Source organism: Malus sylvestris, chromosome 2 (assembly GCF_916048215.2).
Source record: "Malus sylvestris chromosome 2, drMalSylv7.2, whole genome shotgun sequence".
Classification (NCBI taxonomy): Eukaryota; Viridiplantae; Streptophyta; class Magnoliopsida; order Rosales; family Rosaceae; genus Malus; species Malus sylvestris.
The window spans coordinates 34,055,458-34,070,762 of record NC_062261.1 but is presented as its reverse complement, the minus strand read 5'-3'; the positions used below and the strand labels follow the sequence as shown (position 1 = coordinate 34,070,762).

The 15,305-nt window shown below is 39.1% G+C and overlaps 1 protein-coding gene across 2 annotated transcripts; it reads right to left on the bottom strand.

The window, feature by feature from the left end:
* Positions 1–1,248: 1,248 nt before the first annotated feature.
* Positions 1,249–14,505, bottom strand: LOC126599211 (E3 ubiquitin-protein ligase KEG-like). 2 transcript variants are annotated; one of them, XM_050265547.1, is made up of 16 exons: positions 13,464–14,505; positions 11,156–11,518; positions 10,833–11,063; positions 10,095–10,220; positions 9,662–9,998; positions 9,412–9,569; positions 8,728–8,885; positions 6,932–7,053; positions 6,670–6,804; positions 5,808–5,932; positions 5,413–5,517; positions 5,074–5,307; positions 3,950–4,283; positions 3,682–3,870; positions 3,272–3,577; positions 1,249–2,884 (listed from the first exon to the last, which is right to left on the bottom strand). In XM_050265547.1, exons 1-16 carry the CDS (start codon positions 14,186–14,188, stop codon positions 1,667–1,669), a joined length of 4,866 nt encoding a protein of 1,621 aa, XP_050121504.1. In that variant the 5' UTR covers positions 14,189–14,505; the 3' UTR covers positions 1,249–1,666. The 2 variants fall into 2 exon arrangements, with proteins under 2 accessions (XP_050121504.1, XP_050121511.1); XM_050265554.1 differs by having other exon boundaries at positions 6,932–7,050.
* Between the last annotated feature and the right edge of the window lie 800 nt (positions 14,506–15,305).

Below are 15,305 nucleotides of genomic sequence, written 5' to 3'. Positions count from 1 at the left end.
TCATCGGTCGGAAAGAGAGAAACAGAACTCCATGCAAGTTTTGTGCCTCCATCAAAGCATCTATTTCTTGTTTTATCCCTAAAAACACCCAACTTCTCACGGACCATTTTGTCTGCTTTTTCGTTCGTCCCAAGCATGTTCAAATAGTGATGAAGGTCCAGACCTAGCGGATTACTTGCCAACAACGCTAAAAGGCTGTAATCTGTACCTTTCCTTCACTTTTTCATATCAGTAGGAAGAGCACATAAGGTGAGATTAAGATATTGCATGCCATTTGAAATATTGCTTGTGTTTGGGTTGGAACTAATTGGCAACCTGTCTGCAACATTCAAATCTGAATTATGTATGCGGAGAACAAGATGTTATGATCCTAAACATACAAGACTTTTTATGCTTTTCTAGTGAATAGAAAATGGCTACGAAATTTCAAAGACTATGCGTAACGTGTAGGTTTCAGCAAATTGAACTAAAGAGAGGACATGGAGGCATGGATACATCAACCACTCCTTCAAGCCTCCTCAACAGCCTTTTCATGTCATTTCTTGCCTCCTCCTCATCCTCTAACAGCTTCTTTAATGTTTTTCCCTTGTAGCAATCGTAAACCCAATCCGTTAGTATCACTTGTTCTTCGTTTTCCCTTTCCATTCAAGGCTGCTCCTGCAACAGATAATCTCCAATAACATGACCCCATAACTATAAGCATCAACCTTTGCAGTAATCGGAATATTCCTGAACCATTCTCGTGCAAGATATCCTCTAGTCCCTCTGATGACTGAATTACTAAGAGTTGGATCACTCCGCAGCCAATCCAAAGTCTGAAATCCTTGACGTGAATGAATCATTTAGAAGTGTGTTGCAGGGCCTGATATCGCAGTGGATGATTTGCGTGCTACACTCCTCGTGCAGGTAATATGCTAGATGTGCTCAATTGGGTGAGATTTTTGAATTAGATCGTGCTACTTTGACATGAGTTCCTCTTGCAATGCCAGAAAAATTTTGGATTCGTTTGTTCGGTTCCAATCCGGCCTTGAAATCCCAAGGAGAAAACCTTTATCCCTGTAATTTTTAGGCTACGTTTGTAGGAGGAATTTACAATTACCAAAAGATATAGGACAATTAGTTTACAAATGAATCACAGAACACTAGACGAACCCCCCTGGCTCTTGCAACTCTCTCATCCAAATATAAATGGTAATAACGCTACTGCCAATTCGTTTACAGACAAAATAAAACACCAACGAGAAAAGCTTTAGAGAAATGGACTAGAAGAATGTATTAACTAGCAAGATTAAGGGTTCAATTTGTACATCAGTATATATAACCTTATATATATATATATATATACCTCAACAGCTTGTCAACTGCACATCTATGAAACACAAATGGCAAACTGCCACGTCTTTCTTCGCCTCCCTTGTGTCTCGTATAATTAACGGTAGGGAAAGACAATTTCCCCCGATTCCTATCTATCCGTCTCTTGTAATCTTCTGTATTAACAAAGAAATTGCCCCTTCAGAGCCCATTACAACAAAGTTATAGTTTCCAGGCAGATCTGATTGCATGCTACCGTAGCAATGCAATTCTGCTTGTCTGCACATTCGAGAGGGAGAAAACCCCGATAGGCTGAGGAAGCCCGTGAAAAGAAGCACAAGTTGGAAAAGTTCAGTCACGTGCTTTCATCAAGAGAAATATCAGCAGGGTCTCCAATCCACGGCTTCCCTTCTCTCCATCGGAACTTAATCCTTAACTTCCCATTTGCGTCGACCCCCACTACCTGTCCTTTGCTCGTGTGGGTCTCCATTCCCCAACCCCACCGTGGGGTCACCAGCCCTTCTCTAATCCTCACTTTGTCCCCCACTTTAAACGGCCTAACCCGTTCCATTTCCGATGCCTTGCAAAGCCACAACCTCTCTGTGAAGCAAAACGCCACCCAGAGCTCCTCATTTTCCATCCGATGCACAACCCCAACACTTGAACGATTCACCTCTCCCCACTGGTGGGCTGGAGTTGAAACTGATGTTTTAACCCTAACCCAGTCACCGATGTGAAGCTCCTCTTCCTCCACAAGTTCCACTTCTGATGGATCCAGCATCCAAGCTTTTGAACCAGCTGGAGTGTATATTCTCAGCTTGCCATCAGCATCAATTGTGGATATGGTTCCAAGACTTGCATGGCTGTGGCCTGACCACCCAAATCTTGGCTGCTTGACAGACAGTTTAACCCTAACCTTCTGGCCAACCATGAGCCTGTTCACCCTTTCAAGAGCAGAGGTAGGCCCAACCCATTTTTCTTGCTCCCCACAGAATCCAACGGAAGTGGTTCCATCCCATGTATCTGCATCGTATCCCAATCCTTGCACCACTCCAACACTACCCGGTCCAATGGATTTCCAAGCACCTGCTTGATCTTCTAATCTCACCCACTCTCCAACTTCAAATATCTGCTCTATTTCAAGATCTGCAGGATCTCCTCTCCACAACCCTGGCAAACCAGAGAAAGCCACTCTCACTTCCCCATCAGCATGAACGCTAGTTATGACGCCTCGAGAATCAGGTTGAGCCCCTCTCCAGCCCCATCTTGGTTCAACTAGCCCAGTCCGGAACCGGACATACTGCCCAATTTTAAAGCATGGGACCTTTTCAACATCTGTGTAATGAGTTATCCACCTGCCCTTACGGAAACAACAAGCCAACTCCAGATAACCTGTATCTTGAACACTGTGCACGACAGCTAAACTTTCCTTTCCAACGCTGTTCCAGTCATAGCTTGGTCGAGTTCCCAGGCTTGGTTTTGAACGTACCCAGTCACCAACTTCAAATCCAGAGAGTCGTTCCGCATCTCCAGGAGAAACTTTCCACAAGCTCTGTCGGCCAGTGACTCTTGTCTACATAACAAACAAGCAAAAAGGTCCTGTTATATGGTTGTTGAATTCTGCACGCACACAGAAGCATATAATATATAGTTGCAGAAATTGTCATGCACCAGCAGAAAATATAAAATGTTCTACAACTAATTTAACCGAAAAAATGGAAGTGTTCATCTAGCAAAAGTTCCTTTTTTAATTTCTTGTTTTATGTGTCTTCAATTAAAAAGAGAAAGGGACGAGACAGACGGCTTAAGAAGACATGAGATAAGATAAATTCAACAGAAAACTAAAAGACATTAGAATTTTGAAACATTTTAGGTATTGTTCCTCCTCTCCCTTGATCTCTTTCTCTCGTCCTCCGCTCAAATAAGATATTGTATAAATGTCTAAGATAAGAATTCTTACATTCAAAGCTCCATCCATATCAATCCTAACAATTTTTCCAACAGTTGCTGGACTTTCATTTGACCATCCAAGTTTTGGTTGAGTAACAGATGATATCACATGAATCTCTTGCCCCACTTCAAAAGGGGGCACCTTTTCCACATCTGTGACAGAACAAGAAAAAGGCTTGCTCCTGAAGCAGAAGGCGACACCCATATCACCATCTTCCTCCAAGCTATGAATTATCCCAACACTGTTCCTTGTGATATCCTCCCATCCATATCTGGGGGATGGTACAGAAGCTTTGACTCTAACCCAGTCACCTACCTGCATGGTAGAAACGGCAATATGTGGATATGAAGAAGAATAAAAAATGCCATCCTGTTGTATTTTTTTAATAAATATCATATGAATGAAAAATTAGATATTACCTTGAAATCTTCCACCTTCTCCATGTCAGAAGGATCAGACTGCCATGGTATTGGTCGATTTGGTATTTCAATTACCAGGAGCCCATCATTCTCTATCTCACTTATTTTTCCAACACTATGGTGTGTCTCACCACCCCATGCATACCTAGGCTCTGCAACAGATCGCTTCACACATACCCTGTCACCAATCTTCAAAGTAAACACTATTAGTGTTTGAAAAGACTACAGAGTAAGAACTGTACAACAAATATCAACATATCTCGCTCACCCTGAAAGGAGTTACAAGCTCAACCTCCTCTGGTTCACAATGCCATGGACTTGGAAGATAGCTTAATTCCAGCAACAGACTACTATCTGGTCTTATGCAATACACAATACCAATGCTACCAGGTGTAACAGATCCTAATCCGTGCTTTGCAGTTGTAAGAGTGGGGCGAATTCGAACCCAGTCCCCAACCTTGAATTCTTCAACTCTCTCCATCTCTGCTGGATCAGCTTTCCACCCTCTGGAGGCTCCGGGAAAGCCAACACGTAGGATCCCATCATCATCGACACATAGTACAGTACCAATGCTATCACGCGACTGGCCACGCCACCCAAATCTGATAGCCAAACAAGGTTTAGTCAACAAATTTATCACGTTGAATAAGGATTACAAGTAAGTTGATATAAGAAGGCGCATATGAAAAGGGCTTATATATGACAGAGGCAAAATTAAAAGCCCAATACAAGATAAAGTGTATCAGATGCCATCACTTGGGAAGACTAAGAACTAATGAACTACTTGACCACAAAGAAAAACAAAAAACTAACCACGCAACAATGCATGAGCTGTTTACTCAAGTAAGCTTAAAAAATTGTTTAGGTAATGAGTTGGTTAAATAATCTATAAGTCCAATCAGCCAAACTATTAAGTACTTCAGTCTGTTATAATCTATGGTACCTAGGAAAAAATAATCCTGAAGATTGAGGTAAATCAGTACGAGGGGCTGTGACCAAAAAATGTCTAGTCTTTTTTTTTTTGTACAGGCTCTGGAGTAGAACCCGTTATTGGGTATGTGGTATCAGGCATGACTGGTCTCTGAACTGCATAAATACTTTATCCTACACTTGGACCAGTAGATTTTGCAAGAAATGTGAATCAACCTTACAATCCCATAATTACTACAAGCAATATAAGTGGTTTCACTAGTGAATAATTATAATATTTCAAAGAGAGAACCTAAAATATTGATCCTTCCTTTCTAAAAAAGTGAAAATTTGAATTTTAACAAGGGAATTGCAGTATGAAAATTACATTCAGGATCAAAGAACAAGACAAGCTAATCAAAAGTAGATACTACCAAAATCTAATTGAATATGGATGCAAATTGAAACTAATCAGATTCAAACCTGGGTTCTTTGACATCTGGTTTCAGCTGGACATGCTGACCCCTGTCTAAGGGAATAACTTTTACAACTTCATTCGCCGAAACACGAGCATCTCCAGAACAAAATGATACTATCAAATGGTCCTTATCTGGGGCACCTTGCACAAAGCCAACACTTCTATGTTTTGCATCTTGCCAGCCATACGTAGGAGCTGTTATACTTCTTTTAAATTTGACCCAGTCTCCTACATCAAATCTAGACCATAGAGAAAACAAGAAATATGGAATCTATTAGTCGCAAGGGTGTATAAGACATGCAAAAAATATCAAAAAACAGCACAATGATATCATCTCTTCTCACATTGTAGGAGATAGACGCACTCCCCGATTTACAAGTGCCTCCATCAGATCTTCAGATATCCATTCCCGAGGAAGTGTCTCCAAAAAGTCGCGTAAAGTCTTGCCACTGCCATCAAAGTCAAATGCATAAGTTGGTCATATAGTAGATTGCTCAACCTGTGCCTTCCCACATTTTTGTAGTTCCAAAAAGTACTCATTAAACGCAAAAGTATAAAGGCCTAATAGTCATCAATAAGTCATCCACAACCATGTTATTGTATTAGTCATTATTTGTTTCTTGGGAAAAAATAGCTGTTAAAGTTCAACCGCTTAATAGAAAACAAAGCTGAAAGAGGACAATCTCTTGCAAGTGAAGGTCAAGCCACCCAAAAGCGCGATGCATTTATTGGCACTTGCCTGTGATTTCTAGCTTCAACAGCAGCATCAGGATTTCTAAGCATGACAATAAGCCATTCGAGATTTTCACGTATCATTTTTGCTGCATCTGCTGCTATATGGAAAGCATTGTCACCTTCGTCATCCTGATAACAATGAGCAAAATACTTTGTGCATAAGTAACGAAAAGAAGAAAGCTGCTTTGAGTAGTAAAATATAGGAGCAAAGTCATCAGGCATCATCAAAATATAAAAGCTGTCCTTGTGTATGTGCGTGCAACACTCTAACAAGGGCGTAACGGACTTGTATATCATTATTAGTTATGGCTAAAATCTTGGTAACATCCAATCAATCACCATATCGGTTAAACGGACAGCCTGCCAATCCTAAGAGCATCTCCAATGGGCTCCCTAAATGAACTCCTAGCCAAAATATAGGAAGACTTGAAAATTTTCATCTCCAATCACACTCCCTATTATGCTCCTAGGATAGCAAAACCTCTAGGAGCTCCTAAATCTAGGGAGTGAGAAAGGAGCTCCTAGCATTAATTATTCCTATTGGTTCACAATTATTATAACTCCCTAAACTAGTGAGTATGGTTGGAGTTGAAATTTTATAGGAGCTCCAAAAATAACTTTCTAGTCTTTTTAGCTAAAATTTGAATTGAAAATAGAGAGCATGATTGAAGATGCTCTAACTGGCTCCTCATAACATCGCCTCGACGTGCATATATCAAATTGGAGTCTATGTTTAGAAGACTATATGCATTCGACATAACATGCGGGCATTATATCAAAACTCAGTTCCAACAAAGAAAAGATTGAGATACCATGAGAATGTATAACTGACAAAACAATTCAATTTCAAGTGATTGAAGAAAAACCTGCAAATTATAATTAGCTCCAGCTGATAGAAGCAGTCCAACACATGACTTTGCCCCTCTGGCCAGTGCTACGTGAAGAGGAATTGTATTTTGTACATTCCGAATGTTCACATCAACTCCAGCATCAAGTATAATCTACCAAGAAAAAACAAAGTTTCCAAAGTGTCGATACTTCAATAATGCACACAGAGGATAGATGACCAAAAATCATGAAATGGAGTTTAGATTCTGATATTATGTATTAGGAAGCTCTCTTCCATACCTTGACCAACTCAACTTCATTGGCCATTGAAGCTGTATGCAAAGCTGTCCGTCCATGCTGCAAATCTTGAGCAGTTGGATCTGCTCCAGAAGCAAGCAAAATTTGCACAATTTCTCTTCCTTCTACAACCAGCATCAGGTATAAATATCAATACTAATAGTAACATAAATTTCTTAATTGCTTCAAGTAGAACACTTGAAGAAAGAAATGAAATTAATTTTACCTATCCACTAGTGTACTTAAACATAAAAACCAACGAGGAAAGAGCTACAAAGAAGCAAACAAGATTTCTTGGGGTGGGTGCAAATGTAGCAACATAGTTTACACTAATGAACAAACACATGGTTTATGAAAATCCAAAGAGGTCTAAAAGAAATAACAAAGCACAAAAGCCACTAATTTATCTCAAAACAAAATAACAATATTCTATATCAAAGAGAAAAGAAAGAAGAAGAGAGTGTTGAAAAACCCGCACACTAGACCTTCTTCTTTAATGTAACCAACGGCAATAGACTAAACTAGCAAATATTAGAAAACTTAGAAACACACAAGAATTATACTGGTTCGGCAGAACTTTTGCCTATGTCCAGTTGTGATGTCTCTAGGTAGAGAAATCACCGCTCCTTTGATTAATAATCGAGATTACAGAACTTTTGCAAACCCTAGAACTAATCTCAAAACTCTTGGCTGTCTGGCTGTTTTCTTTCTCTCTTAAAAAATCAGCCTTGCCGCACCTATTTATAGACATAGGGTTGGCTTATATGTCCCAAAGCTGATTGAATTCCTATTTCTAAGTGGATTAGGAAATTACACTTATCCAAATCCAAATAGACTTCTAGAAATCCAAACCTAAAGTGAATAAGGAAACTGAAATTCTTTCCTAATCCCTCTAGGACAAGAATCGGTATACCTATAGGTTTCCTAAAACAATCCTAAACCAACTAGGACATATTTGACGAGCCAAAATCCTAACAGAGAGGAGAGGGGGGGGGGGGTAGTAGACAGAGATAGACGGAAAGAGAGCTTAAGACGACAACTTTTAATTGTTGACATATTGACATAACATTTGGGATTCAAAATTTAAGCGCCCACCCTACAAGTCATCATGGCTGGATAAAACAATTGCAAAAACATTTATTTGTTGGAAAAAAAAATGGGACTCAAGATTTAAGTGCCCGCCTTACAAGTCATCATGGCCAGATAAAATGTTAACCAAGGGAAAGTTCTTAATCTGTGCCCTCCCTACAAGTCATCATGGTCGGATAAAACATTTATTTGTTGAAAAAAAGGGGATTCAAGATTTAAGTGCCCGCCTTACAAGTCATCATGGGCGGATAAAATGTTAACCAAGGGAAAGTTCTTAATCAGTATCTATAGACCTATTAGCTAGATCTCTTGACCAGTTTTGTGACGATGGACCACTGTAGTTATGGAGCTGGTAAATATTCATCAACAACCATTTCAAGACTTTGGAACATGCAATCATGCATATTGCATAAAACTAGGAAAGACATCAAATTTAAAAAACATATACAATTTTTTATGACATAAATAAATAAAATTGTGCATAAAAAGCAAATTGGCATGCATGAAGCGCGTGCCAAGATCCTAGTTTCAACATTAAAAAACTGGGTAGGTATTGATTAGTTATATACCCATATGTCAATTATTGGATGCTATAATCACATCAACCAAAGTCCGAAAAATAATCGATATCAATCAAAGTGCCTCTAAAACTACTAAAAGAATTAGAAGTTCAGATCAATGAACCAGACATTCCAAAGATCTAAGATTACCAATTTCATGATCTTTCTTTAGAGAAGCTGCCATACACAATGCAGTGCCAACTGGACTTGGTCTATCAATTGCATCAGCAATCTCTTCTGGTGTTGCAACTTCCACCCACCTTCTAACAACAGCAACATTCCATGTTGCCACACACAAGTGCAACGGTCTATAATACAATAAGAAATTAACAGGCAATTAAAAATCGAGAACAAAAATATATGTAGTTTTAATCCACTTGCAATTTGCAAAATCATTTTAAGATAGACATGCAACTACTCTGATAACAATTTACAAGTCTATTAAAATATAACCTACAGAACAAATATGCTTAAGAAAAAAAGTGACAACTGTCAGGCATACTAAGCATGTACTTTGAATAACAGGATCAGCAAAATGATTGGGCCAATGACTCCAGAAAGGCTCAACTAGTACAACTCACCACCTATACTGTGCACTTTGGATATAGTTAAACAATTTTAACACATCACCAGCAGGTAGACCCTGCCTGCCTATAAATTAAGAAAGCATAAATATATTTTCTAAAACCTGATTATGGCTCAATGGATTGTGCATATTAAAAGTAAAAACAAAATATATTGCATAAACACGTCATCAATGAATTTCATTTCCCGATAGCTTGCATACACATGATTCTTATATCGGAAAAAAATGAAAATCAACTTTGTGCTTACGTAAACTTTTCTGAATTCAAAACACACATTGACCTAGAGCCCCCATTTTCCAGAACAACAAGGGCACAATCTGTATATTTCTTCGCAACAGCTCTATGCAGTACAGATTCACCTTCCTCATCCACTGCATTAGGATCTGCTCCAGCCATTAGTAACTCCTGAGATCATACAAAGTATATGTTAAGAATACACCTATCAAGAACCTTATGAAGTAAAATGAAATATCATTAAAAATCCAACTGACACATACACGCATACAATCAGGTTGGCCATGATAGGCACAGACATGAGCAACAGAGGGACCAAATCCTTCTCGCAACCTAGATCTCACATTAGCACCTCTGTTAATGAGAGCATGAACGCATTCTGGGGATCCAGCTACTAATGCAAAAACAAGTGGAGGATCCCCATCTTTGTCCAAGACATCCACATTCGCCTCTTGATACTCCAAAATAGAATTAACAAGTTCTGCACTACCGCGTCTACAGGCCAAATGGAGAGCAGTTTGGCCATCAGCATTTTGAGCTTCTAATAGAGACAATATTGTGCTGTTATCACTCCCTGCTGAAGCCTTTTGAAGCAGATCTCTGGACAACCAACGAAGTGTGACAAGGAGAATAAGCCAAAAAGTTTGTGTTTAAGAAAACTATAGCTCAAATAATTCCTTGACAAAGTGCACTAACCTAACACCGCGCACATCCCCTTCAGACACAAGTCTATGCAGAAGGGTGGGGTTACCCTGAAAAACTTCTGATTTGGATATAGGAGATGGTTCCGTCGCATTTGATCCAGAGAATTTAGCTAAAACACTGTTCAAACACTCGAGATATAAGTTTTTTTCCCTTTTGATGTAAATCTAACGAAATTGGCTAGAACACAGTGAGTTACGCTATTTCTTCTGCCCTCAGGGATTAATCAGATACCCCAAGTTATTCAAAATTTAAATTGTATATACATTTACACATAAGAACCCCCTTCTTAAGAGGATCCCTTTTCAGCCCTAATCATAAATGTGATCTATCTGAACTGTTCATTTTCTAAGACCTCCTAAAGGATCATCCTTCCAGAACCTCAAAAGTTGAAAATCGTTTAGTCATCTAACTGTAGCACAACAAATGGACGAACACATTGTTTCCAATAAACAACGAGGTGTTCATGATGATAATCCAATGGCAAAACAATTTCCAATTTTGCTTTACTGTTCGGATCACTGAACCACATTGTGAGTGGCCCCAATAATGGGATCCCTTTTCAGTATTCATCAAAAGTGATCATATTAAAGGATGTTGCCTATATATAATTATAAATGTTTGTGTGTCTCTGTCTCATCCAACGATATCAGCTAGGATTGATTAAGTCAAGATGCTACAAATAAAAATACCAGAAACTTCAGGGGCACGATCAGAACTTTGAATTCTTACTTATCAGGACTTGCAGGAGGGCTGCGTGGTATCTCCTGCAAATGGCGAAGAAAAGTGGCTAGCATTGAATTAAAAGATGGTCTTTTCGATGACTTGAACTGCAGGCACTCGCCAATCATTTTCCACAATTCTCTAGGTATCCCAACACCTACTACACTTGCATATTGTGGAGGTAGTTTCCGAGTCTTGATTACAGCCCGATAAATTTCCTCAGTGCTTAAACCAGCCCATCTGCACAATGAATTTCAACTTGTACTAAAAATCATTTCACAAAGGGAAAACGAATGAGAACTTTCAAATATACAGTATGTTGCTCCACATACGGAATGGAACCAGTGCACATTTCTACCAATGTACAACCAAAACTCCATGCATCTGACTCAGCAGAAATACCAATAGCATCCTCCCAAAATGGATTCAATAACTTCTTCACTGGCTCCCATGCCTCTGGAGCTGCATAGTGGGGGCTGAGCATTGTACACTCCATACAAGAATGGATCCTTGAGGTGTCACACTCCAATCGAGCTTTCCGGCAGGAAGGTTTCTTCAGAATTGCAGCAACTCCATAATCAGAAACTACTGCATGACCACTTTCATCCAAAAGAAGATTGGACGGTTTTAGATTCATACAAACGACACCTGCCGCATGAAGTTCAGCCACTCCCCGTGCAATGTCAGCCCCGTATCTACAAATGGCAAGCGCTCAAAACATCAAGACAATAATTAAGCCAGCTAGTAGTTACTAATATAAGATATTATATACAATTACACATTGGTAAGTTTGGATTGGTAAACCTCTAACTCAACTAGAACTTAAGTATGTGTGGAATGTAAGTATAAGCATATACATGACCATACTAACTTTTATTTATAAACTTCCAAAACATTTCAAATTAAGACAAGAGATGTGCGAAGCAAACCCGGCGCTCTCTTTTGGAAGCTGGTTACATGGACAACAGAATACAAGTTTTGCATTTGTCGGTGAAGACACAATTTTTTATATATTTGTTCGCAAAGACTAAAGCTCAGCATTCAGATTCAAAAGTGCATTCAGAAAACCAGAATGATATTCCAAATCATTTTTATTGTGTTAGTATTTCCCGCTCCTACCTCATAAATACAGAAATAAAGAAAGCTTCTTTGTTTATGAAAGAAAAACAATTCTACAAGAATCAGTTTAAGCTTCATATCTTTGGGAACAAATGAGATATTCATTCAATATTTCCAAGTTTCAAAAGTTCTTTTTTTACCTTTCAGATTCCTCGTTGCTAATCAATGTAAATAAAACCTTTGCATCAGTTATCAAACATTTGTAGCACAAATGGTGGTTAAAGGAGGACAGGGTAACTACAATTAACAATTGATCTTGTATAACAATGCATTTATTATGTTGATTGCCCATTCTATTGAAGGGAAAATTAACATATAAGATTATTTTTATTAAAAGTCTCTTTTTTTACTTACTAAACTGATACAGCTGTTCACAATTTTGCAATCAATTGGAAGGTTTTATTTCCAGCTTATGGCTACAACAGTAAAGTTAATACAAACTCAACAATATTAAGAATGATATGGCTAAATCTGACAACTAATTTCAATGGATTTAAAGAATTTGCAGGAGTATTGAATGAAAGGTTATGAATAAGCTTGATCTCCATGTCAGGGGAAATTCTTGTAGGTCTCATGCAACCAGCAATCCCCATTTTTTCCATTCATACCTGTTCCGTCATGTCCATCCATTGAGAGATTACTCTCAAGTCACAAAGAAAATCCCGTTATTCAACATCAACCTTTGTGAGCAAATCAACATTCTTATAAAGTTTCTAATTCTCCGCTTCAGGGTTAAAAAAATGAGGTATATATTGGAACAGAAACTACGTTTAGCTAAAAGTAAGAAAGATCAAGAATTGTCCTGCTTGAAAGCTTTTTAGTGAGGACAACCTTTCTGGGAATGGAAGCCACCACAATTTGGTGATTGCAATATAACTTGTATCCTCAGTTAGCATTGAATGCAAAGGGTTATATTTGTAGTTTTAGGGCCTCACATGGGATTATGCTATATCAAACTCAATAGAATACCATCCCACTTGCATAGTAAGACATTGACACGAAAATGCATTGGCAGGACACATACAAGGCTACCATGGACTGCAACCTAGTTAGCCTTTTGGGGACTGAAAAAATCCTCCTATAATTTTGCTTATGTTGAGTGTTTGTCTATCAAATTATACCTAGTAAACAACCCACTAAACCTAATAGCAATCCTAAATGAACGAAAAACATAGATAGCCTACCCAATTGAAAATTCTTGACTCCGCTCTTGCGAGTAGGACTGCTTCCATGCTCATTTGTTAAAATATGCATCCACTCAACAAAATCATAATCCATGACTTAACGAATCATAAAGCACATAACTCTAACCACTAAATCAACATCCACAAGAGTTTCCTACACTCGCAAAATACCTTTATGAACTAACAATACAGAATTACCAAACAAACCAAGAAATTAAATTACTTTCCACACACACACGCACAGTGACAGATACAAATCAGTCAGAATATAACACATTATAGAATACAAAACCTTTCAAAGAAAAAATGAAAAGAAGGAAATTTGAAACCACAAAACCTTAGAATTTGCTCCAAAGTAAGCCTGCCCTCATTGCGCTGCATCTCGGACTGAACCGACCCATAACACTTATCCATAACAAGACACAAGGTGCCTTCACTCTTCATAGCCCCATGAAATGTGCACACATTCCTACACCACATCGATGCCCACCGCAAATTATCCAGCTGCCCCATCACCCAATCCATACTTGTCTCCTCCGCCACCGCCACTTTCTTCACCGCAACCCGGTGACGACACCTTCCACCTCCACCTCCAATGACAGCAGTCCACATTTGAACCCCGGCCTGCCTCCCCTCCCCTATCCGCCGCACCAACTTCAAGTCGTGGTGCACCGCCAGCTCGATCGCCGGTCCACACCCACCCGAGCTCGACGTGTGGGACCCACGAGCACACCGTCGGTCCCCATCCTCATCCTCATCGTCGTCCCCATCCTCGTCGTCTGTGTAATCGTAATCGAAATTGGCGGCGGCGGCAGACGAGACACCATTGGAGCTGGTGTGAATCAAGGCGAGTACGGCAAAGTTCTTGCGGAGGGCCTGAACGGAGTTCCCGACGACGGTGACGTGGCGGCAGCGGGGGCAGACGAGGGTAGTATCCGGACACGAAGAGAACATCTTCGACAAGCAGTCCTTGCAGAAGCCATGGCCGCACTGAAGCAAAAGCGGAACTCTTTCCTCCTCGTCGTAGCGGGTCTGGCACACCAAGCAGCACGGCACCTTCATCGGATTCCGGCTGCTTTTCTTTCAGCTGAATTGAATCGATCGGAACCGGGAATCGGGTTTCGGATTTCGGAGCTCCGGGGGAGCTCAGAAGGTCGGGTCGCGAGTGCGAAAGGGCAGATCCATAAATAAAATGGGGAGAGAAAATGGAGATTTGAGAGAAATGAATGATCAGTTGGGGTGTTGGGCTAACAAGGAAGGAAATCTACACCAACAAAGAAAAAAGGGTTTTAGCCTTTTTAGAGAGAGAAACTAGAAAGAGAAAGAGAGAAAGAAAAGAAAGAGAGAGAAACTAGAGAGAGAGAGGAGGTTGTGTCTTGTCTTGTAACTTGCAAGTTGCAACAGGTTTTTTATTTTTGCTCTTCTAATTTTTTGTTTTGGTGAAGTTATTCTTTTTTTCTTACGATTTTTAATTTTAATTTTATTTGTTTTGTGATTTTGTTTCGCTTTCTTTGAGCTAAACCATTTTAGGACGAAATGATACCGGTTTTATTGTATTATTGAGGTCTTCAATTCAAAGAAATTTTTAACAAATCTAAGAGGTCATTAGCCTAAGTCAAAGGAATTCATATTCAAACTCACATTCTAAAGTCAAACAGATTTCATTCATGATTAAAATGTCAAACACTTTAAAATTGACATTTGAGAAAATCTACAAACAAAATTTTGAATATAACAAACAAGATGACACTCATCAACAATGAATAGTACCAACTCACACAACAAAGTAGACTCATGAGAAACTAGAAACACACCAATCAAAAATTAAAATATTCATTGAGAGACAACTCACAATTAATCTTACCAAAAAAAAAAACACTTATTAAAAATAGATATGCAGCAAGGCATAGGAACCGAAAATTAAGTTAGAAGGCTTGAAAATTTGGGGAGAAGAACTGGCATTGGAGGATAAAGTCGATGAGTTTGAAACTTAAACAATCAAATTGATAACTTGTTAAAAACATAAGGGACCACCATTTGTGGTATAAAATTGAGCAGGGATTTAGCTACAGTCAAAAGTTTGTCATTCAATTTCATCTTATTTACAACAATGTCAACCAAATGGTAATTATGAAACGTTAGGACGGTAATTTTGTCCAAAGGGTTTGGGTGCCCTCTT